At 40.3% G+C, this 22,791-nt stretch overlaps 1 protein-coding gene across 3 annotated transcripts in view; it reads left to right on the forward strand.

The window, feature by feature from the left end:
* Positions 1 to 22,791, forward strand: part of macrod2 (mono-ADP ribosylhydrolase 2) — a 419,737-nt gene that overhangs the window by 278,126 nt on the left and 118,820 nt on the right. For all 3 annotated transcript variants that reach the window (XM_080507957.1, XM_080507958.1, XM_080507959.1), the window contains exon 6: positions 12,654 to 12,775. In XM_080507957.1, coding sequence (XP_080364083.1) covers positions 12,654 to 12,775 — 122 coding nt within the window. The remainder of the gene's footprint in view (positions 1 to 12,653; positions 12,776 to 22,791) is intronic.

Below are 22,791 nucleotides of genomic sequence, written 5' to 3' on the forward strand. Positions count from 1 at the left end.
ACCACTTTAATTTCATCCAAACTTTTTTTTCTTTTTTGTTCCTATATTGTGGAAAGGACAAACTGCGTTAGTGGGCCTCGTCTCCCAGTAAAGAGCCCCGTCTCCATTCTCTGCTCATACGTACAAATCTAATAAGTGTAAAATGTACACGGTTATTTATACAGGGAAGATGTAAAAGTACCTTTCAGGACATGAAAAGATTAAATCACCATTTCACATTCACCTGAAGACGGTCGTCGGTCCGGCCCCAGGGAGACAGCCGCTCTTTCAGCATGAGATGTTTCAGCCCCCTGCAGTTTTTTTCTTATTGCAGCCTTGTGAACCCCAGCATCTGACATTTTTCTTTTTTATATATATGTGTGTGTGTGTGTGTGTGTGTGTGTGTGTGTGTGTGTGTGTGTGTGTGTGTGTGTGTGTGTGTGTGTGTGTGTGTGTGTGTGTGTGTGTGTGTGTGTGTGTGTGTGTGTGTGTGTGTGTGTGTGTGTGTGTGTGTGTGTGTATATATATATATATGTATGTAGTAACAAGAGTTTCAAACCCACATGGAATTATCATATTACTTTGAACTCCTAAAAAAAGAAAAAAAAAGAATTGAGCACTTCTGGTTCGGTGCTTCAGGGCCATCCTTAGGTCCACGTTTGCCAGAACTGTAGTGTTTATCATTGATTTGAACAAAGACAGGGTCAGAAGTTACTATCGGATTAGCAAAAACATGTTATTTGCTTTGGGCTGAAGTAGAAAACAACTGCTGTTTTCAAATATTTTGGAAAGAAACCAAAGTAATGCAGACAAAGTCATAATCAGAACAACAACAACAAACGTGCAGACCACCAGACGACCATTTTGGTTATTTTCAATTTCTTTTATTTAGTAGTTTTTTCTCGTACACAAACAAGCTTGTCATTAAAACTCACTGGGTCATTTCACTTGATTTTAATGCGATTTCTTGTACGCCGTTGCCTGGACAAACAGATGGTGACGATTTCCAGTTTTATGACACTGAATGCGAACTGCAAGTTAACTGGAGGTGTTCGTCACTTGTGAGAAAACATTTGGAGAACTCGCTTGTCACATCTGCAGCAACACTGCAACTGTTTCCTGCTGTTGTTTTTAAAATTGATCCAACTAGTGTTAAAAAAAACTCGAGAAAATTTAACGAAACATTGAGGCTCCATTATAATATATAATTGTTTCCGATTACTTATTTTCATGTGTGCCAATATTGCTGTCTTTTTATAGTTTGAATATTTTGCTACATCTATCGGATTGAAAAGTACCTGCAACATTTGAATGTATTCCTTTTATTTTTTATAGTTGAGAGTCACCCTTAATAATCTAACATCATTGTCTGTCTAAATTAATGTCTGTGGACTCGCCATTGTTAATGTCTACAGTGTATTGTCATCTGCATGCATGTGTGTGTGTGGTTTCATTACAAAAACAACCAACAGCACCCACTAGTGGCCCAACATGAAATCTACATCATTTTCAATTTTCTGACTTTGCCGTGTATATGCAAATTTATCTTGAAACAAAAATGCGATAATGATGTGTTTTCATTTAGAATGTTTTCTTTTGGCGTTAGCGATCTAGCTTTAGTCCCCAATTAACTTCAAATAAGTATTTTTGGACAGTCAGAGGAAACCAGAGCATCTGGAGTCGTCACACACAGTAACTGATGCTGTTGTATACATTGATTCACGAAGACCACAAATGTTTATTTGTGGCAAAAGATGAGTTGAATTTTCCAAACTCAGAGTTTGATTGTTCTCTGTTGCCATGCCTGTCGTGTAGGGTGAGATAAAGTAGGGCTACACAATAATATTTATCCCCATTTCCTAATCCTTACTTACCCCAACACAGACTTGAATGCACATTTGTAATTACTGTCATTAGGATAATTTGGAGAGCATGTGGCACATGCTGCTGGAATGAGACCGTGCTTAATCTCTCCACCCGCAGTGTCTTTCTCCATCAAATCCACATTGGGCACACATGTCTTAATTGAAATGATGGTTAATGGCATCTGTGAAGGCCACGTCACTTTTTGTCTTCCTGCAGCTGTGCTTCTCTAACGCGTGTGTGCATGTGTGTGCGTGTACGCGTAAATCTTGCTGACATTTAACGATTCATGAAGCTCAACTCACCAGCTCAAGGACCTGCTTGCGCAGACCCCCTTAGAATTATGATGTACAGCCTCCACTGTTCGCTGCCCTAATCAGAAAAATATAGGATGCGGCTGAAGTCAGGTACCAACATCACAGCCTAATATTGAGTAGCAGAGATGAAACGCTGTGCTGGAGCTGTATGTGGGTTGTTTGGGACATTCAATACAAAACAAACAGGGCTCTAAAAGCACATTGCCTTTAAAGTGCTGCCTTAACAGGGCACCTTGCTGCAAGGGAACCACCAAGTGAACAATAAATATTGTAAATCCCTACTGCATGGGATGTTATAGATTGCATCTGTCTGTAGGAGTCAGATTTAGGGATGTTGTCTGTAGTTCACCAGACCCATTAGATTCATCAACAGCTTCTCTTGGAGGTTTTTCTCAGGGGGTCTGTGTCATGCAAAGAAATCAAATAATGCATCCTCCTCACGCCATGAATGTGGCTGATGTCTCCCAGCAGGACGGATTCCTCTTTGGCACAACAGTGTCACTGATGCTGCTTTTGGGCTTCATCGCTGCTGCAGAGCCTTGTAATGCCTGCAGAGGAACAACAAACAAAGGGAAAACCTGCAGATTCAGAGCATCTCTGGTATCGTGTTTGTGGTTGTAGGTCAGACATGGACAACTGGCGACATGCCAGCCACATGACTGCCCGTGTCGGCCTTCTTTTCCAAGATAAGTTCCAACCATTGGAAGAATAATGCGCAACATTTTAACCTTATATCAATAGCAATTATTCCTGAAATATTTTTTAACCAAATGTATCTTGCACAGTCCCAAAAACATGCACTGGGGATCCCTGAGCAACACCCCCAGCCTTAAGTTAGTTATTTACATTAAGGGTGCGCCTCCCAGTGTGTTGTGTTTTGTGGGAAGTGTTGAAGGTTAGTCGCTCTTTTTTCCCCAAGCATTGATTTGTTGCTTCCAGGACTGAAGCATTGTATAGTGGTTGGCACTGCTGCATCCCTCCCTTCAAAACAGCACAGACGGCTGCAAGACCATTTTTCTATTAACAAGTATCCTCCCTAATGCATTGGCTTTATGTAGCGGTTTTCTTGACACTCAAATACACTTTACATTACATTATTCATTCACTTCATACTGGATGGGGGTATGCTATGTATGTAGCCACAGCTGCCCTGGGGCAGACTGACGGAAGCAAGGCTGCCAATCTGCAACCACTCACTCTCACACTGCATATGCACAGGCAGTTCGGGGTTCAGTGTCTTGTCCAAGGACACTTCAGCATATAAGCAGGCAGAGATGGGAATGGAATTAAATGCTGCATGTATAGTGACATTGTCCTGGATTGTTTTTTTTTTTTTCAATGATCTACTTCATTGTTTTGTACATCCATACCTCACACATGACAAAATAGTTCTCCTATTTACATTTTCTTCCCAAAAATTTGAAAAGTTGTTGACTAAAACTGAAAAAACAAAACAAAGCAAGCTGTTGAGAGCAGTGTCACCTGGCAGCTTGTCCAAGCTTAGGGGGAATGTTAGAAAGCCCAGAGCAGTGAAAACAGCTGGCAGCGCTGCTCAGTGACTTTCTCCCTGTCTTCACACAGGTCTCGTCGTCCCTGTAGACACCACCAGGGCCATTCCTACAGCATGTGTACAGCAAAATAATCATCACACCCCCAGTGTCCTTCACTGTCTGTCCAATGCATACTCACTCTTTTTACACACGTTGCCTTCCTTGCTGCACAGTAAAGCAGCCAAAAAAGAAAAAGAAGAAGAAAATCCTCTGTGCCAGCAGGCTGAGAGATGGCTTTTCATTGAAGTGGTCTTTTCTTTTACTCTGAGAGCTTCTTGACATTTGAAGGCAGTGTAGACTGACTTGCACTGTACTTTTGACTTGTGTGCATGTGTTCAAGTATTGTCTGTGCATGTGTGGAGTAACTCTGAAGCATTTTTTTGTAAGTTACTGGCTGATGTTGTGCGGGTCAAACAATTTTCAGTCCTTCATAAGAATGTCACTTGGGCTTTTTGCTATGGAAAAATAGTATACAATCACCTAATTGTTTCACATAAACATAAAGAAGATTTTTTTTTAGCATACAGGTAAACCCATGCTTAAAAAAAACATTGTAGTTTTATCTTTGTTTTGTTCTTGTGATTTGTGTATGAAATAATTATTGTTCGCAATGTGGGGATATATCCTGTGATATTGCATGTGTGCATGACGGTCTGTCATCATTTTGGAAGTGCTCCCCCTCTTGCTCTTTACCCCTTAACATGTTTAAGTGTGACAGAACCTCGGTGACACTCACAATGGAAAAAGCTCTTTGAAAGCCAAGCATATGAATAATCACTGAGACACCCCTGATCCATTTTTAAAGAAGGGAATATTAATGCACCAACAAATGTATCTGCTCAGTATGCGCCAGATCATCCCAAGTCTGCAAAAAGCCCCCTCTTTCACACGGGAGCTCCGGCGAGTGTTCGGGGATCACTCGGCACACTCTGTCACCATGACAACACCAGTTCCATGTCCGAGTGGGTGTACACACTTCATTTAGTAATCCTTAGCGACCAACATGGGAACAGCTGTGTGCATGCTGAGAGGGTCTATGCTCACAATCACGCCAGAATACACTTAATTTCTGCAAATGTGGTCACTCTTATGGGTGTTATGCGATTAGGGTCTGGGTGGCAGTGACTGACGTTGACTGCTTACATCGGATGCAGTTTGATCTTAATCTGGAGCCGGTGCCGTCTTGCTGGTTGTATTCCTGCCTGTGCACTTCAAAAAAATCACTTTCAGAAGTTGATGGGAAATACAAATCCAGGAGTGATGCTGAAATGTGGAGCTGCAGAGCCCTGAGGGAAGCATGTTAACTTGCCTCAAATGCCACGAGTTTTAACTCTGTCAGCCGCACAACTCCCCTTGACTGAGGGAAATGTAAACACGCAGTCTTCAAGCTAAAACCCAGGCGTCTCCCCCAGCTCAGGCTGTAATTTTCAAGCTTAAGCAGCCCTTGCAGTTGCATATGTTATCCTCACGAGCTTTATGTGTAATTGTGACTTGTCGGTAACATTCTAGCACATGTGTTCTCATGACATATTTATGTTTTTAAACACGCTACAATTCAATGTAAGTTTAATGCTGTAGATCTGCCAAACTGGGTAGCTTGGCTTTTCCCACTCTATAGAAAATAACATGTAGACACCAAAGAGAAGAAAGAGTTATATAATGAACTGAATTATGACCAAGAAAATGCTGCCTTGTGATTGACAAAGGTTAGAAGGGTTGTCTATCTTTACAATGACTAAGCATCTAAGTTGACACTTAGGAGGCTTTTGATGCCCATGGATACCAACAGCTGTTACCAAGAATGCATTATCATGTGAAAAATATCTTAAAAAGTAATGAATGAAGCTCTGTCATACTCTCCCACCTTGAAAACAACTGCTTTAGTGTATATTACTTTCTCCATAACACCCGACCTCCCCTGTCATTGCAGCTCTAACTGCTACTAACTCTTAATGCCACTGCTAATAAGAACATGTTAGATTCATTGTGATTGATGGAGTTTGCAGTTCATGTCAGAAAACAACTGTATTACTATTTCATATTAAAAAAAAAAACTCTGTTATGAGGCATATTATGAAGTGCCTCCTTTGATAGATGAGGTTACGGATGGAAGCGACATAAAAAGGAAAGGTTTTAAAGAGCACACTTCTTTCCACTATGCCTCGTTGCTGAGCCGCAATTTAAGCGACACTTCCTCTCCTTCACTATTTTCCTTTTTATTTGTGTTTACGTTTAAAAATAGGAAAAAAAACCAAACTGTAATTCAGTAGTCGTTGCACCCAGTCGAGACATTTCAGTGAGTGCTGTTACTTTATTGATCTTTTTTTTCCTTCAATTTGTTCTGATGCATTAACGTAAAGTTTTCTCACTTAAGTCTTATAAAAGACGGGCAGCTGTTGCACAACATCAAGCATCTTGTCCTAGATTTAAGAAATCCCCGGGTTTTATGGTGTAGCCAGCTGCGATTCACTCTCCTCAGAGCCAGTCTTCACGGTACATTGAGCATTCTTTGTGACAAACTTTTTTCAGAAAAAAAAATAGAAAATCACTACATAGAAACGACATCACCGGTAGTATTGTAGTAATTTGCCCTAAAGAATGACTATTAAATAGAGACTGCTCCACTTTTGGACATTGATTTAATTTGAATGCAGCTCAGCCGCCACTAAAATCGAGAGCGTGATGCATAAAGTGCTGTCACTGGTTGTCAGCATCACTCATAGAACTTTATGGGGACTGTTAATTCTATTAGAGAGGCTCACATAAACTAATAAGACTACAGTTTATACTCCATACAAGGTCTGGCTGAACCCATAAAAACAGTGACTGAATTAAAATTAGTAAGTAATAAGTTTTGGCTGAATTTCTTAATGGACTACAAGTCATTATGTGCTGTGTTGATTCTTAAGTGTGGAAGATAATTGTCATTTTGTATCTACTGCATCTGAATATTAATAGATTTGAATAAAGTTCCTATATTTACATGCCAGTATGGTGCTAATGGTGTTTATATTGAGTTGTAGGTAAGAACAGGGTGATTCAGTAGGAGTCACACTACAGTACAGTCCAAGTATTTTTAGCCTTTTGAAATTGTTATTATGTGGGATGATAACACAGCCTCAAAGTCAGAGCTGGCTAGTAAAAAAATGAAAGATTGATTAGGCTGTGAAGTGCTGGTCCCTCTCTGAAATAGCACTGCACTTCTCTTCTAAATGAAGTCTAGATATTTCAAAAGATTTTTTAGTTGCTAAGAAAGTGGCATCTTTGAAGTGAGCATGTCCCCATGGTAGTTATTCCTCAGCGCTGGGATGGGCTAAGGAATAACTTAGTGGGCTTGTCTAAGATGCTCGCTCTCAAGCTTCACAGCCGGTGTACTAAGGGGTCATTTCATGTCCAGTCCAGCACATCCAGTCTGAAAATCAGCTGCCAATTGGTTGGCAAATTTATTCAACTTTAGTTTTTGATCTGATCTGATCTTGTGAATCATGTAAATGTCAAGCAATGAAGATACATCAAATAGTATTTCATATTGATATTATTTCCCTATTATGCAGCCATATGATCTACAGTAGGGGGGGTTTATCTGTTGAATGCCAAGCTTTCAAGCAATATTTCCCACCTTATATGACAGCTGTTTGGAATTGGTAAGCAATGGAAAACTCCTCTTGAAATATCTAATCCATCTTCACGTCACGTGTCGGAACTGTTACACTAAGGCTTTTCTTGAAATTTTAAGTCGTTTTAATTTAATTTTAAATAACCCACGTTCTAATAATATGTGTTGTACCAAAATAATTTGAAATGTTACTGTCCATTTTTGGTATAATTACTTTTGGAAAGTCTCATATCATCCTTGGAAAAGGCATCCACCGAGTCACCAGAGGTTTAATACTGTATTTTTCCCAAATAGGCCACTGTATTCTCAAAGAGTTTCCTGAAAAAGTGTGTGGTCTTTGTTACAAATTACTTTCACGAATTTTGTTCTGAAAATGGTTTGAAAATATTTAGATGGCTATTCTTCATCTCTTAAAGCATAATTTGCTTAAATAAGATGCATCTTACTCGAAGGTGTTTACAGCTAAATTGAAAAGAAACCTAATTAACAACTGATGAACTGAACCCGTTGAAAACCGGAAACATCCTTTTTTTAGACACAGCATCTCAAAACAAAATGGAGTATATGAATGTATGCAGTAATATTTGATATGCCTCTGTGTTAATTTTTCCAGGGCTGTTACGTGAGTTGGTCCACTGTAACAACACAAACTCCTTCAGTTTCAAATCTGGAACAATTTTAATGTGACATGACTGATGAGTTGTTATCAGTCAGCTGTTAACAGTGCCTTCACCTCCACACTTTCTGCTGTTTCCTCCAGGGTCTCTTGCCGTTTCGAAAACATGACACTCCACAACCGAGAAAAACACGAGTCACACTCGGGTCCAGAGAGGATTCAGACAAGAGCTGGAAACACTCTCAATTCTTGTTTTCATGATTGCACCTAATAATGCTTTTTTCATATTGTCGTTCTATTTCAGATGTGATTGAGTGCAAACAGCAGTCAAAACACATTTGTTTTTGCTTCAATAGAATTTGAGTAAATTTGATCAAATATATTGTCCGCACACTAACCCCAAACAAAAGAAGTCAGATGAACAGATTTCTCTCGACTCCTCCACTTCGACAATTTATTCCCATTATATTGCTTTTATTAGTTCTTGCTATTCTTGCTTGTTTATTACTTCTGATGCTGGAATTGTACTAATCCAGTCATGTTAAGAGTAACATGGTGCTGATTTACCCAGTTTATTGTGATGAAGACTGATTATTATCACAAATGAAAGAAAGCTACATTGGAGATATTAGTTTAGTAACTTGTAAAAATAAATGTGTGCAGATTGTTAAACTAAAAGAGAATAAATGTAATTATTTGTTCACGTTTCGCTCACTCGCCTTATAGAGATTTATTACATCACAGGAGAAAATACCATTCTGGTTATGTGGTTTAATTTGTTAGACATATCCTTTGACTCTGATGAAAAGAACCAAACTGTGGGATTGGTTTGATTTTCTTGCACTTTTTGCTTGTTGTTGTCTTCGGTATTCCAGTGGCAATCATCAGTCTTTGCCGGTTCAGTTTTGTTCCTCACCTTGCAGCCCTGAGCAAGAGACCACAATGAACCAATCCGGTCCATGTTTGTGGAAAACCAGCACAAGAACATTGTTTTTGAGGGAGGCTTATTAACTGTGAGGAGAAATGGCAAAGTCATTGCCTTGGAGGCAGTGTGCAAAGGGGTCTTTGTGATACGTGTGATTAAAAAACAACAACAACAAAAAGGAATCCTCTTGGATTACTTAATGACTTATTTCGTTTGCTCAGAGCTATGTGTCTATTTTTTTGTTTGGGTTTTTGTTTTTGTTTTTTGTATTTTTATCAGCTAATGTTGAAATCAAATTTTTATTTATTTATTTATTTATTTATTTATTTATTTATTTATTTATTTATTTATTTATTTATTTATTTATTTATTTATTTATTTATTTATTTATTTATTTATTTATTTATTTATTATTTTGCTAAATTACTCACAGAATTCTATTTTTTCTGTTTTTTCTTCAATACAAGCGACAACGAATAGAATCGTCAGATATTTCATCATTAATTTCCATTTTAACGGTCGAAGCAAGGACAGCCATGAAACCTACTTCATTTGGATGTCTCTTATTATGCCTGGGATCTTACCGTCTTTTCCTAATCTACAAGAGAACCATTAGCAGTCTCTTTAATACCACCTAAGATAGAGATTTATGTGTCTCTCATACAAAAGGTGGACAGAGATAATGGTATACATGTCAGCATGAACTTCTCAACGAGGAAGACACAGTGCTGTTATGTATCTGTCAGCAAATTAATCCAAATGATGATAAAAGCTGTAGGTTTTACCAAGAGAGAGAAAAAAAAAGAATTATGACTAATGTTCATAATGATCTGTCAAAACTCTTCATACTCCTGCTCCAAATGACACGTTTATATGTCAAGAGTGGAAAAACACGGGCGGTGTTATCACAAGTAAGGAGCGTCAAACATGTAGCCCGCAGGCCTCAACTGGCCTGCAAGCTGATCCAACATGGACCCTGGACATTAGTTGACATTTTTGAGAAAAGTAGGACATTATCTGACTCTTTAAGTAAAAGGCATAACACAACATGACGGCAATGCCAAAAGATGAGAGATGTTTTTGTTTGTGATATAGCCAGGGTGCAGTCGTCTACTGCAATGGAAGTGTATACTCTACCTCTAATTAACGTATACCTACGTTAAATCATTTACGTTCACCTCAGGGGGAACAATTACTGTATATATCCCCATGTAGTGATCAATGCTTCGCTTTCAACAGACTTTGAAAAATACACATATAATACAGTAAATGTAATTAAACATTTTTAACATTTAAACATTGTGATAATTGTGGATAAATTCCACATTTTCTTGTATTTTCAAGTGTAAATGACATCTTCAATGTTCGAATCCACAGGGAATAAATGACACTTGTTGATCAATGTTGGTTACAACCTTTGCAATTCAAAGCCATTTCAAGTTTCTGCCACCCTCATTACATTCTACCATATGAATCTATTATCTTCCATCGTAATTACTTAATTTTTTTTTTGCTTGAACATAACGTTCTTTGGGGTAATCTTTGGGGTTTTAATAAAATCCATATTATATTCACATCTTATTTATGCTCTGTAATCTGATGCCTCTTTTTTATTATTAAAGTGTGTGTGTTTGTGTGTGCGTGCGTGCACGCGCACCCTGAACTAAAGTGCCTAACCCTAACCCTAACCCTAACCCTAAGATTAAGACAGTTGACAAAAAGCAATATTTGAGCCCATAATACATATTTAGGATGAAAATGTAATTGCAGAAACGACATATGGATCATTTTACCAACCTGATCAGTGAATTTGTACACAAACTTGCTCAGCTCCTCTTGGTAAATTTGGAAATTGTGACACAAATAAATAATGAATAATAAAATCATCACCCTTCGTTATTTTTACTCAACCTTAAATGAGAAATCATTGGAAATAATTGTTACAAGTTCTTGATTTTTCAATACAGATGTGTTTATACCTTTGAACACACTAACTTCAGTTCCTCTAAAACCAAGGATAAGAAGGTGATTTGTGTTTAACTTTGCTGAGATACTGAAGCAGCTGTCGGTGTTTTAGAGTTCATCGGCATCTGAATGCCCTTCCTGTGATCTCCCACCTTGGTTACAAAGTGAAATATGTCGTTCACCTTACAGAAACACAGCTGTATAAATATTTATTTGATACGGAGGCACTGAGGATACGAGCGGAGACATCCGTACTGGTGCGATAAGGACTGTTTAAATTTTCATGAATTCACCAGTAGTCTGGTTTTTGGCGCTTACCCACAGTCTAATTGGCATGTTGCCGTGCTTGTAGTGAAGAACTTCATGAATTATGCAGAAAAAACAACTCGCCACGTGTCCCATTATAACCACATTGTGCAATGCAATTTTCAGACTGCTATTCTGGAAAAAGACAATACTTCAGATGGCTCCATTCTCATTACAACCCAGCCTTAGTTTTTCCGGGGATTGCCCGAGCTCCTTGTTTCTTACCTCTCCCAAACACAGAGTCTTACCTCTTGAGCCACTCGAGCAAAAGCCACTTAATCGTAGCAGCCTTTTGTATTTCCTCATCCTAACCTATAACCTACCAAACAAGTAGACATTCAAGTGAGAAGTAAATTTAATCCATAAATGATTAATGGTCAGGTAGAGCAATAATATAGTCAGCGGGAAAGTGAGGCTAAGTGCTTTATGTTATGTAAACTGTGAGGCTAGGCGTAACAAACATGTCCGGAGGTGACTGCATTTTAAAACACAGGCTGTTGTGCTTTCCTTGGATGCCCTCGCGTGAACCTCGTCTGAATTTCCAATCCTTCTGCGAGCTGAATATTTCAGTGCACAGAAGTGGATTCTTGATGCGTTAATTTGCAAGTTGTGTGGGTGGTAGTTGATTAAGGTGTATTAAATGCGCTGCAAATTAATATTTCGTGCCCATAGCTGCTGGTTGAATTGAAAGGCTGCTATTTTGCACTGTGAGAAAGTATTACTTTGCATAAACATAAGAATATTCATGAAACATAGCCTCAATAGTTTGAGTTCATGATTGCACAATATTGCATTCAAAGCTCTGTGACCTTTGTGAGGAATCGCCATGCATATAACACTTGTACACACAAACTGGTTTAGTGAGTAATAATACTTTTATCTGTGAAATGTTTGCAGTCAAACCGTGCACATGCACCATCTGTAATGAACCACTCTTGCAGATTTCCTCTGTGGCTGATTCATAGTATATTGATGTTGACCTGCGCCGCCCAACACAGAGAAGGCCAAGGGGAGCCTGGCAGAATGCAGAAGATTATGTTTCTGTCAAGTCACTGCTTCAATTCTCCTATTTTCCTGTCATCACTCCAATAATTCAATTACGAAGCTACATTCCTCAGAGTGGCCAGGCCAGACAAGCAGACCAGTGATTGACAGGTGAAGACATTACTATGCGAAGGGGAACCGAGTACAGGGGGAGATATGAATATTTGAGTAGATGGCATAAAGGAATCTTGTAATTGATTTTCTATCTAAGCTGCCGTTTCATTTACTGAATAAATGCATTCATTTTAGGCCCTGGGTTGCTCATAGCCACCTCATTGTCTCATTGTGAGGACAAACTTTATCGTTTTAGGGAACTGATGAATTTGCAGATTCTATATACTTGCTTAACTGCTAATGGCAGTTAAATGGTTTCACAGGGCTGAAGTCATCTCCGCTAAATGTAGTGACCATTTATCCTTGCAAAAAGTAGGCTGTGTTAAAATGAGTTTTGTGCTTTGTCCCCTTCCGACAGATGTGATCCACACTGTGGGCCCAGTGGCCAGAGGTCATGTGGGGCCTACCGAGAACAATGACCTCACCTCCTGCTACCAGAACTCCCTCAGGCTGATGAAGGAGCATGATTTGAGTACTGTGGTGAGTACAGTGTGCCGCCAAGCCCACGGCCATCTGACGGAGGATTTTACTCTGCTTCTGTGCAGTTTTGAAAGAAGGAAATTATGAGCTTTGGTGTTTTTGTTTGACAGTGAGTAAGCCTTCAATGAGAAAGAAATGTTTGAAAAAAAATTTGGAATTTTGGAAAAGGTACAGCAACAAAAGGATTTAGCATCTTTCCTTTTAGATACAGTTCTGAAAAGCCCTCATCTTCTTTATTTAAACAAAAGCAACAGGGAACACAACAAAATGGTAATGCTTTATGTTTGTCAAATGAAGGCATTTCATGTTCACCACTTTGGCTCCTGATCAAAAGACAGCCAGGACTTTGAATACACGTGTACAATGCAACTTTGAATTACACCATTATTCTTTTGTTTAGGATGCTACTTTAAGGTGAGAAGAATGTAGCCTCTCCTAAATTCTCTTGAGACCTTCACTTAGATTTGTGATTGATTGTTTTCTTTCCCAGAAATGCAATGTCTCGCACTTGAAACGTGGCTTAAATATGTCTGTGCCGCCTCTTCAAGACAAATTTTGTTCTTTAAAACACCGGAAAAAGAAGGAGTTCAATGAATGCGGCTAAAGGGGGCTTTAGATGAGACAATGCCCACACAATCCACAGTTGGCAACGGATCATTCGCACACTATCTTGCAGCCAGTTGCGGACCGTATGTTTCAGGCTGGTTTCTGTGATATATGGATTTGCTCTGCCCACAGAGGGTAAACAAATCAGTATCACACCAAATGGCCACAAATCACATTTTCTGTGCCAACCTACTGCCCCACAGCCTCATCAGAGGCCAATCAATGGAAGTGCTTACCAACAGAGAGAGGAGACATCGCTGAGTGCCACTTTCATTAAAGATGATTGTGACAAATTCCTGCTCTGTTGATGACTTATTGTGAGTTCAGTAGACACATCTAGATAGCAATTAAATGGATTGTGAAGCCAAATGTCTGAAGTAGTTATGGTGTTTTGAAGTAAGATCAAAATCAGTGGTACGCCTGCTGCTCCTGAAACTCTAGTAAGATGTGAGGAGCCACTAGCATGATATTGCATTTGACTGGTGCGAAACAGAGTAACTCTGTCAGTCCTGTTCTGTTCAAGGATTCGCGGGCAGAGAGAGCACCTATACTTAAGCAGTGGGCCCCTCAGGCATCATGATAGGAGCGTACCACTGGGTTGTGTGCTTCCGTCCACAAACACCCCAAACCTCGCTTTGTTTCTGCCACATTCCAAAGATTTATTTAGTTTTGGTCTATCTCTTGCTTTATTTATCTAGTAATCCATTTATTTGTGAGGGACAGAGTTTATGTTTTTAGTGGGAGCAGGCTGGATTCTGTCTAATGTATTTATACAGCTGCTCTGCATTGAGCAGACGTTCAGCAAAAACAGTGGTGTTGCGTGATTGACTGGCCTTGTACGATGAGCCTAATCATTGCATTATCTTAGCCACAGTCCATTTCGTCTCTCCTTGCTACAAGGACAACAAAAAGCCCTTTCACCAAAACCAGAGAGGAAATAGCTTTCTTTCTTCAAAACAGGAACATGGCCTTGATTTGGTATTACTCCACATTGCCTTGATATACGAGAACAAGTTGGAGTGAGGCTTTAAGGGCTCCTCTGCTATTCCTTTAACAGACAATCTCACCGCCTCTTGATGCAGAACACAATGAGTCCAAGTTTGTGGTTAGCTGATCAGCACTAAGCTCATTTTGACTCATCTGAAAGGGTTTTCACTTCGAGCTTTGCTGTGTGAGAGAGAAACAAGCGATCCCACTGAAGACAGGCACCCCGCCAAGTGGGTCTGCAAAGTGGGCAGAAAGGGGGGGGTACAGTTGGGAATCCTAGATCGCTGGCTCCCTAATTGGAATTCCGTGGCATTACAGAGGAATAGGAGTCACAACAAAGCCTAACACAAAATAAACTTGGGCATGAAAGATTAAAACGGAGAAACGATTGCTCGTTAATCCCTGTTACTTGGACCTCAAAGCCATCCTTTAGGCTACAAAACAGTATGGCTACCACCGTCATCATATCAAAATCTCCCAGCACATTTAAGTGTGTCGGAACAGGGACTTTACAGGGAATTCCACTGAATTTCAGGACTTAAAATGTTTTTCCTGTACCTTCGGGCAGCATGCTGCGTATGAGTGAACATTTACTAGTATCCTCGATAGTCAGAAATTAGATAGAAGAGCTTTTCCTGTCCCTAAGTGATGTTGCACTGATTTACAGCTCTACTGGGATGGAACAGGGGAAGATTGAAAATGTGACTTTTAGACAACCTCGAGCATTTCCTGACTGAGGTTTTTTTTTTTTTTGGGGGGGGGGTTGATTCTGAGTTTTTAGATCAAATTGAGACCATTATTATGCAGTTAAAAAATAATGAAGATAAATTATTAAAATGGCTAATACAATTTTATTTTTGATGATACATAATGCCTGAGGCATGAAGTGTTACAGCACCTTGGTGAACTTAAATAAAGAAAAACTTTTTATTTATTTATTTTTTTAAGTGAATTCATTCACTTAAAAACAAACTTCACTTAGATCATGCATTTTTATGTAAAGCCAGATGTGCACTTTTTTTTTTCTTTTCTTTTTTTTTTTTACCTTATTGCACAAGGCAAATTCTTAAGCATGGGGTGTAGTTGTTCAAACTTTCTGCAGGGTGGCCTTCAAATAGAAAAATTACAATCAACCCGAGCCAGGATACCTGCCGTTTAACCCAAACAGTGAAGCTGAAAGCTGTCTGGAACATAACACACTATAACACCCTCACTCTATCTTAGTCTCTGGATAAATATCAGCACGTCGGATGGACTATTGAGTTGTATTTTCCAAATAATTTGGCTGCTGTGCATCCTGGAAAGTGATGGCATGTATCGGTGTGAATGTGCATGCATACATTAAGTCTTTAAAGAGCATCTTCCTGAGGCATATATATGTGAAAGTGCCTGTGCTGTTGCAACAGACCTTGCTCATGCTTGCACTGCCTAGAGGACTCTCATGCTTCAGTGCTTTTTTTTTTTTTTTTTGCTGTGGCTGAAAGGGCAGCAGGCTGTCACAGCTCCCCAGGCTCTGACTGACCACAGCCCACAGCCTGGACGCCAGCATTGCCGGCTGGGCTCTGCAGCATCACACTGGGGAGCCATGGGAGCCATGCAGCCTGGGAGTAGAGTTGCAGCTCTGGGCTGATGAACGGCATGTTGTCAAACAGCCCCCTCCTCTGCTCAGTGCTTGTTACACTGCCGTGTGTGCTCAGGTGAAGTGCTACTCTGAAAGTATAGCTAGAAACAAGGGATTTTGGTGCATTGATTCCAGGCGTGAATTGTGATAATAACACTACCCCAGCCGGTCGATGCAAGTGAGGACTCTCTTGCAGGCTGTCAATACTTGCTTGAGCCAGGACATATTAAATAGGGATCATTATGGCTGCTCTGATATATGGAGCATGCCGTGATATTATGGTCTATTTGGAAGCATCAGAGATAGTTTGAGAAAACTCACTGCTCAGCAGTCTGTGGCATGGATTTCTAGAGGTCAAAAGACAGAAAAGGTCACTTGTGTTTGTGTGTGAAGGGACCACACCATACATTAGACATGGCTACTTTTAAATAATCGATAGAGACTCAACACAGATTTACAATTACATGTTTTAATTCCAATTTATGTGCTGTTTTTATTATATATTTAGGTTTTTACTATCAGCATGCATGTGAAATGTAAAAGTCAGCAGAAAATGTATACTGTATATGAGTACAGCCAGACCCTAAAGGGCCTCTTTGGAGAAGAGGCAGGAAGCCTTACAGGACGTGGAGCTGAAGAGAGAGTTAATGCAGGTCCCTTTGCTCAGTTTAGTCATGGAAGGCTGCTCAGATTCTTCCCCTGCAAGCAAGCATAGCATCTGTCAGGCAGAAAGAGACTTTTTATGTTGTGGGGGACGCCCCCATCTGAAAGTCATTGAGCTCTTAGACTGTCATACATTTCAGAGATCCTATGAAACACCCCTTATACTGTGAGTATGATTTAGTTTACCTAAATCACCAATGTTGATTCATTTAATTTAGTTTGTTTGAAGTCTTTCTGGAATGGTGTGTAGGGTGAAGCAAGGGTTTTACTCCTCAACTAATGGCTTTGTGGGAAACCAAGCCTCTTTTCTCCTCCTAATTTGACTTTGACAGGCCACAAGTTAATGCTTTCTAAAAGTATTTGTCATTACTCTATTTCTGGCAGCCCACAGTGGGTTGGCAGCTGCCAGTGTGGACAGTGACAGGGTCGCAGACTGTATTTAGTGGCCTCCTCTCTGACTCCCAGTCGGCCCTGGAAGTGTTTAGTAGTCATAACATACTGGCTTCGAGGAGATCCAGCAGGGAAGCCACAAATTGCCCGTTGAGAAAAATGCTGGAAGCCAAGTGGATTGTAGATGAATGGTGTAGAATGATAGGATTAGCTACCCTTCTCTGTGGGCTCATTCCAACACTTCTCGGAGCATGAGCTTTTATTCATTTTGCTTGACAGCTTTCCCCAAATTAATTCCCACAAACAATATTTAACCTATATTGGCACAGATCGGCATACACACCTTTGTTGGAAGATGACAAATAATAGCAACCAACACCATAGCAAATGGAGAAGGTGTCATACCTCCAAGGTGTCTTAAGATATAGACCGTATTCGGGGATTTTACCGACGTGCTTTGTGGCTATCCAGGTAAAGTGTCTCCTCTGTTCTGGGAAATAGTGTAAAATAAGCTGTGAATATAATTTACTGTCCCATCTTTATCAATGTAGGTCACTGGTGGTATTTGAAAATGTGTTTTTTACTGCTTTATTTAAGGGCACTGGGGGGGGTCTTTGTCATTGTTTATGCTTCCAAATACTACCGTATCAAACTTAACGACACTGTTCTCTATCCTATTCCATTTTGGTACGCCAGCTCCCCAAGTGATTAATTAATTCACATTTTTACACCGAACAGATCGTGCGCAAACTTTTCGTCGTTCTGCTCCTCGCTCCTTTCTCGTAAATGAATGTCCGGGAGTGCAGGAAACTCGAGATTAATTATATAATGACTGAGAGAAGCACAGAGACCCGAATGTGCACATATTTGGCTTGTGATCATAGCAAAGTAAACTGTGTCATTAATTGGGAGAAGAGAATGAGAGATTCAATGTTGCTCTGATTGCGCATTTCAGTTATTTTTCGACAGCACCAAGTATTTAGTAAATAGTAGTTTTAGTGTTATCGAAACATCATAAGTAGAACATAAAAGCCAAGTTGAGTGAAATAAAACCTTCCACACTGTTTGTTGGAGGAGATTTTATCGGGAACGGTCTTCCAGTTAGCCGTGGTATGTGAATGTAACCCAGCCCTCTGTGAGTCTAGCCATCACTTGTTGCCTACTTCCACACACTGTGCAACACCTGCATGCATCGACAAAGGTTAATTAGACTGAAGCTTCCAAAAGGTCACAACGCCATTTAAATTACTCATTTCTATTTGTCTGCTCCAAATCATTGGCTACACTGGGCCAATTAGATCCAATTATCCTGATAGTAGTTGTGGTGGTCTGCCACCTAGTCTAAGTTAATGACCAGTGGAACCTCAATTACCCTGGCGGCCTAATTCAAAACGAGGCAACCGCAGCAGGAGAAGGTGAAGCTTCAGGTGTGGGCAAAGAGGACAGTCCTGTCACATCATCTTCCTGTGGCATTCGCTCGACTCGTTGGAAACAGCAGAAACCCTGTGCGAGGTGGAATATTAGGATATGTAAAATGTGACATTTCCACACACCTCGAAAGGGGTAATCACAGTTGATGGGGATGGAAGAGGTAATCTCCAGAGCGACTATGTGAAGAGGACTGATGTGAACATGCTAGTGTCTTGATTACAAGCACAGGGAGCCCTGAGCAATCAGGGGAAAGCGCGAATCCTGCCTCTTACACAGACTATTCCACCTAGATGTTCTGAGGGAATCGGCGGCAGCTTCATTCTATGTTAATGTGCGCTGACAATAATAAAGGCTCTTCAAATAATTTAGGCATTAAAGCACAGTCAAGCAGTATAAGACTCACTCAGCACACAGAGTCGTTTCGCTTTATCTTTTTTTTTTCTCTCTCTCTCTCTGCTGCTGTACCTGGCTGTGAGGAGTCTCCTGAATTTCTATGAGGCTCATATCCCTCTGTGGTGCCATCTGAGAATAGAAGCGACAGCTCACACCCAACTGAGGGACTGTCAGAGGAAGTTGTTGATTAAACAGATGTCGCTCCTGCCAGACGCCATGAGACACGAACACGACAATAAGCACACATTAATTAAACATACCTGAAGAACATGTGCAATGCAGGAGAAATAAAAGTATTCCTACCTTAATGTCATCTTCACAACAGCAATGAGAACGTGAATCATTTTTTACTCTGGATCTTACTTACAGAACCTCATTGAATTCAATCAATCAACATGCTTGGGAATCAACCCAACGACAAGTTAGTGACAATTACTTCAGATTATCAGCATGTCATTCAGCTAAAGTGCACCGTTGGAATGCCTCAATTGGAGCCATGCTGATTTTCAAAGAATCTCCCAAGTCATTTCCCTGAGCGAGGCCACTTTTGAATCACATTGTTTCTGACAAGAAAAAGAACAAGGAACAGACAGTGTGAGGACGTTGGCATTTTGTTTGCTTTGAAATCTCCTCAACTAAACCAAAACGTACTAAACTTCAACAAAACTCTGCCAGTCGTCACTGAAAGCCTTTTTTTTGTGCCGTTTAGTAGGCCCCCATCTGTTAAGAGCTATGCATGAGACTGAAACACGAGTGTCATCAAACATTTCCTCCACCACCTGATAAATGCTGCTTCTTTGATCAGAGGATCTGAGTGCAGAAACAGGATGTGAAATACATTATTGTACATGGAAATAAGGCTTCTCTCAGAGGCTGACAGTTGCTCCTCATCCAGTAATTGTCAGCCATCACAAAGATACTGTAACAGATTGCTGTTCAACGGCAGCAAACTCAGTGGAATGAGTTCTTGTTTACATCATTATGGTTAATTACCATGCAGAATCGGTCCAGCCGACAGCGCTTGTGTGTGTGTGTGTGTGTGTGTGTGTGTGTGTGTGTGTGTGTGTGTGTGTGTGTGTGTGTGTGTGTGTGTGTGTGTGTGTGTGTGTGTGTGTGTGTGTGTGTGTGTGTGTGTGTGTGTGTGTGCGCACGTGTGTGTGTGTGTGTGTGTGCACGTGTGTGCATACTTGCGTGGATGCCAGGCAGTGAAGTGAAACCGGACAGAGCTATCATGCTCTGTCATCTCATTACTAATGCTGCACGATCCCCAAGGTAACACTCCATGTTGCTGCAGCCTGTTTGGTCACCCTTCTGGTCTTTTTGAGATTGTGGCGGTGGGTGGAGGAGTATCAGAAGAGTGGAGCAGAAGGGAAATATTTTGTTTGCTCGTCACCTACAAGTCATCAACTCATTCTCTCCCGATAACTGACCCCAAAATGTTGATGACCCAACATTCTGTGATTGTGATACACTTGGCATCATATTCAATTCACAACTCACAGGTAGACGTTTTAATTGTTGTCACAGAAATAAAAAGAAAGCTGCATTCCTGCGTTCATCTTAATGCACTGAATTAAAGTTAACCAGGAAGACAATGATGTGCTTTCATTGAAAATAATTGACACTTTGAATAATTTCTCTTTAACATCTTAGATATTTATGTATTACATAAGACATCACATTATTACTGCAGCAATTACTATGAACAATATTGCCTATTAGCAGCACCATGTTCACCAGGTGTGAATCGTACTTTCACCCTCGTGTTTAATCTAGTTGCTCAGCCTCAGAGGTCTCTCAGCTCTTTTCATTTGTGGCTGTTATAAAGCCAGGTGTCGAACCCAGCGTCGACCTTGGCAGGGCCATGTCCATGAAACTGGAATTTCCTGGTTTATCATGGGGTTCCATTTCAACAAGCTTGCACCCAATTATCCTTCAATCATAGTCCCCAATCTTACAGATGTGTTTGGTCGAGGGACAAGGTCTCTCTGTCGTGGTTTGGCGCATAGGGTTTGTTCTCTTTCACTCCACATGACATGTTTTCAAGGTAGAAAAGCTCAGATAATGATGGATTTCACCCACAAGATGCTTATTTAAGCATTTGTATATTTTTCACTGAATGAGCAGCCATAATTTGTTTTGATCAAAGTTCTTGTATTACTTTAGGATCTGACATAAAATTTAGATCATTTAGAACCTGCCTGCTTTCAGGGCTCAGGTTGGGTTTTGAATAAAGTCATTGAACAATATCTGTAAGAGATTCGAATTTTGCATGACATTTTGTTTGAAATAAAATGTAGAAATGTTACAAGAAAAGATCACAAAGATGTCTTTGATTTTTCTAATTCTCTTTTGGCAAACAAGAAGTTGCCTCTCAGGCTTCTTAAAGTTTCTTTTGTGACTTAATTCCGCTCATGTTTTTCTCTTTCTCTTTCCTATCTTGCGTCTCACTTTGCAATTCTGGAACTTGAATCCTGAAACCAAGCCTCCTTGTCTGTGCTCTGAGGTTATTTACAACTTCTCACTGCATGTTTTCCTCAGATTTTTTCATAGCCTACCTTAAACCATACTTGCATCCTAAAAGGCGCTGAGCCCAACTCTTTCCTGTGTTTTGTTAATGCATTGGTTCCCATGTGTTTTTATCAAAGAGAATGCTTAAGGCAGAGAACTGACAGGTTTTGGGAGCCTTGGGAATGTTTGTAGTTCTTTGTGCTGTTGAGACTTGAATAAGTGCTTATCTCCATCCAGAATGTGTATAAAGTTAGAGATTGCTCTTTATTACACTGGCCTTCTGCTTGGCATTTCTTACCATCAGTATTGTTGTACTAAATGGCAGTAAAAATGCAATCGTACTTATTGTCCTGAACATTTATACAGCGTTTATAAGACAGATCTTAGGACACATGTACAAATGTATACACGGTATCCCTCTTGTCCCCCTATAATTCTATTATTACAAACTGATGTCTTCCCACAAGTCACAAGTGCGATTGAATAACTGTGTGTATGGACAGACATGCTAGTGTGTATGCCCCCCTGTATGTTTCCTTAATCACATTGATATTACCTTACACAAACAGTATATACACTAAAACCTCTGATGTTGGGTGTCCTCTCTTCGGAGGGATGTGTCACGAGAATAAATTGTAGAACTAGTTGATATTGAACAAACCAAACACCAAATATGTTCTGGTTATTTAAAATCACACAACTGAACATCGGAAGCAGCAGAAGTGTAGTTACTTTCGCTATGTTATTGAATGCCCATGGAAGTGAGCCCAGAGTTTAGTATGGATGCAATCATGTAGAACCCACGGTCCGTGCACAGTCTGCAGACGCACAATGAGGAAAACATGGAGGGATGGTGGAAAGGAGCTTCACAGAGCAGCACCATGCTGTGGGGAAGCGGGGATTATTCACATCTTAAACCAAATCTCCTGACACCACAGCAACGTCTAAATGTTCCAATAATGGGGTCCAGCCCAAGTATTTGGCCCTTGTAGTGTCGGCTCAGCTTGAAATTTGCCAGGAAAACCTGTCTGCTGTCTGCGTTCGGCAGGGTGTCTGCTCATTAAGGTGTGTTAACAGTTAAACGTGTCCGTGTACAGTGACGTGTCCGCTCCTACCGGGTCCGCTTGTCAAAGGTTCTACTGTATTCGGTTAGTGCCATTATTATCTTCCAAGGTCACAGCTAACGACTGCTGATGCAGAGTGCTTGGCCTGAGCTGATTGACTCGCAATGTTAAACTGGTTCAATTTAGCCCTACTCAGCATTACAGGAGGCAATGCAGAACCTTTTGCAGGTTTTTTGTTTTTTTTTACATATACTGTATTATAAGGTGGTTTATGAGCAGGAATCTACTTGTAAAGTTCTATGTGATTTGTCTTCTTCTGCAGTTTTGGTGTGTTTGGTAAGTCACAGCGC

The sequence above is a fragment of the Blennius ocellaris genome (genome assembly GCF_963422515.1).
Source record: "Blennius ocellaris genome assembly, chromosome: 13".
NCBI classification, from domain to species: domain Eukaryota; kingdom Metazoa; phylum Chordata; class Actinopteri; order Blenniiformes; family Blenniidae; genus Blennius; species Blennius ocellaris.